Source organism: Petaurus breviceps, unplaced genomic scaffold (genome assembly GCF_028583685.1).
Source record: "Petaurus breviceps papuanus isolate PSGF00001 unplaced genomic scaffold, PetGlider_PUasm1.0 90865, whole genome shotgun sequence".
Classification (NCBI taxonomy): Eukaryota; Metazoa; Chordata; class Mammalia; order Diprotodontia; family Petauridae; genus Petaurus; species Petaurus breviceps.
Window position 1 is genome coordinate 4,322,221 of NW_027187367.1, and position 3,177 is coordinate 4,325,397.

General features: G+C 48.8%; 1 protein-coding gene across 1 annotated transcript in view; it reads left to right on the top strand.

The window, feature by feature from the left end:
* Positions 1-2,787: 2,787 nt before the first annotated feature.
* Positions 2,788-3,177, top strand: part of MCCD1 (mitochondrial coiled-coil domain 1) — a 965-nt gene continuing 575 nt past the window's right edge. The window contains exon 1 of the mRNA XM_069073252.1: positions 2,788-2,988. Coding sequence (XP_068929353.1) covers positions 2,827-2,988 — 162 coding nt within the window. The 5' untranslated portion in view covers positions 2,788-2,826. The remainder of the gene's footprint in view (positions 2,989-3,177) is intronic.

The window sequence follows — 3,177 nt, forward strand, 5'->3', positions numbered from 1 at the left end:
CCGGGAGCACTGCTCCCCCAGCCCATTCTTAGATCCACACTCAGAGTCAACCCTTCTTATAAGATCCAGGCATCCCACCTCCCAGTCCTTCTTCCCACCTCTCAATGGGACCCAGAGGTTGGGACCCTTAGGCCCCCTACTCTTCCTCAATCCATTCATTTGGATTTCCCTCATCATGGGACTCTAGAGTCTTTGTGCCCCCAGACCTCTACCTTCATACACATACCCCTTTCCTTCCTGTGCTGCTCTCCCACCACTGACTTTGGGGGGGAGGGTGGTACAGGGAGCTAGGAGTATGCAAAAGCTTCTGGTGCTATGGCTTCAATAGTGAGGACTTCACTGCCTACAACCCAGTGACCTGGGCCTGAGGAGCATCTCTCCCAGAACCAGAAAGAAGAAGGAGGCAGTTGGTAGTAGGCAGCTGTCTTCCAGCAGTTAGGTCTGGCTGCAGGGAGACTACAGGAAGACACTTTGGGGATTGCTACAGGCAGGGCTTGGAGGCCAGGAACCTCAGGGTAAGGACGGAGGATAATGCAGGGACTTTCTCATGCCCAAGACTTTCTGGGCCTGGGATAGGATGAGTGTCTTGAATCCTTCCTCCTTCAGCAAGAACCCAGAAAAGATAGTTAAAATTCCCCAACTAGAGAAAAGGAAAAGGGGCTTAAGGAATTCTCTACAAGGGTCTGACGAGGGGGGTAGTTCTGTGTGTTTGCATCCCTCTGACCTCTTCCTTATTTTCTTCATTGAGAGGAGATCCTTGCAGACTTGATCGGTAGGGAGGCCATAAGCTTATATAAGTCAGGGGGAGGTGAGTAGGGCAGTAAAGAGTGGGGAAGAAACTAAGACACAAGTCCATACCCTTAATCCTCCCTCTTCCCTTTCCCTTCCTCACCAGTGTCTCCATCTCTTCATGTGAGCCTCCAAGAGGCCCCTGGCGAGGAACTCCCCCTAAAGTGCCTGGCATTTGTCTTCTCTCCACCTACTATATCCTGACTTGGTCTTCGATGGAGGACCTCTGAGCCAGGGACCCCACCTGGCCTGGAGGAGATGGGACCTTTCAGAGTTGGGCATCTGTTAAAGTCCCACCAGGACATGAGCTTAGATACACCTGTCTTGTGGAGCACTCAGGGTTGAACAGACTCTCAGACTCAGCAGAGTGAGGAATCGTCAGGAGTTGTGGGGGCCTGGCTATATTTCCATTGTTAAAAACCAACCATCTTCGCCCAGACCAATTTTACCTAGACTCTTAGTCTAGGGGTCACAATAGTTAGATCTTGGACCTAGAGTTAAGAAGACCTTAGTTCAAAAGGGGCCTCAAACACTAGCTGTGTGACCCCGGGCAAATCACTTAACTTCTCTCTGCCTCAGTTTCCTCAACTATAAAATAGGGATAATAATAGCACTTACTTCCCAAGGTTGTTGTGAGGCTCAAATGAGGGAATATTTGTAAAGCACTTAGCACACTGCCTGTTACATTGCAGGCACGAATATTGTTTCCCCTTCCCTTTCTAGTCCTACACCCCACCCCCTATCACCTACTCTTCTCATGTTCAGAAGTCCTTCTGCCGTTGTTCAGTCATGGATTCTAACCTCTCTCTTTTCTTTACCTTCCAGGAAATAATCAAACACTTCTCCAGTGTTGAGCCTGGGTTTAGGTGAGATTCCAGGGCAAGGGAAGAAGACAAAGAGCTGTGGGAGTTTAGGGCTGGAGATTTATAAGTTGGGAGGAGGAAAAAGGATCATAGGAAAGCAGATGTGCTTCCACCATTGTTTCTAGGGACCATTCTTCCACCCTCAGAGGAATAGGAACAATAATATTCTCCTTCTCAAGTGAGAAATAGAAAACACTTTTTTCCCTATTTCTGTTGTTGAATTTTCCTCCCTCTTCACCAGTAGCCTTGGTTAAGAGGCTGGGGTGTGTTGTAATATTAACTTGCTCAACAAAAACAATAACCTTGAACTGGGGAATCCTCTGAACAGTGAAAGATCTCTTCTTTCAGAATACATAAAAGAATTTTTACTTCACAGCAGGGAGAGGGCAGAGGGAAATTGCTACCCTAACACATAGGACAGGATGAAATAGAAACAGGTTCAATAGAAAATTAGACACATTCCTAGATGACAGAACCCTAATAGATTATTAAACTCCAAATAGGAAAGGCTGGCTGACTTCTTCCTACTGGCCCTCTCAGGCTGCTGTGGACCTGGATTCCAGAGTTTGACCTCAGAATTTCAGGTCTAGGACTTTACTATTCACCTGAAACAGAATGCCCAAAAACTCTTATAAGAGACTGACTTCAATCCAACAAGTATTTATCAAGTTAGTACTTTTGTGTCCAGCAATATAAAAGGTGCAAAGGAATATCGGGCATGATCCTTATCCATTAAGAAAACAGACCAGCTCAAGAGACAGAACTTAACATATAAAGGGTGGGGGGACCCCTTGCTCTGGGGAAGCAGGAGAAGGCAGGAGTGAAGGCAATGGTAGGGATAAGGAATTGAAAGAGAATGAGTAACAGAAAAAAAAATGTGAACCTTATCTAGGTAGATGAAAAAAACTGGATAACTTGGGTTCAAGACCCTAGCCTCCAAGATCCAGAGGGGAGTGGTACCTGGTTGACTAAAAGGTTATATGCAGCCCAGGGGCAGGAGTTCGTGGACTCTGGGGCCAGCCAGTCTGGGGAGGGAGCAAGAGGCAGTGGAGCGGGCAGGGGCGGGGGACTGGGCAGGGCTGGGGCATCAGAGCGAGGCTGGGCCCCGGAGGAAGCCAGTTTCTGGCAGCTGGAAGGCAGTTCGGATATACTCCCTCCCCAGCCCCAGCCAGCCATGGGTCTCCTTCTGCCCTGGCTCTCTCGTTGCTGCTGTCGTCTCCTGCCTTCCCGGATCATGGGCCCCCACACCTCTCGTGGGGCCTACTCCCAGAATGTTGGGCCACCTACAGAGGAACTAGCTACAGAAGAGACCAGGAAGACCCCATCCCCAAACAGGGTAAGAAGGGTGGGGATGGGGGGTGGGGTAGAGCACCATTACTTTGGACTAAGAGAAGGGACAAAACCATAGTCCAATCCAACCTACCCCCCTACCTTCTGGACCCAAACATCTAATTCTCTGAACCATAGTAAATTCCCTTCCCCTCCAGCTTTTTCCCCTAATGTAATCCCTCCACCACTATCTCTG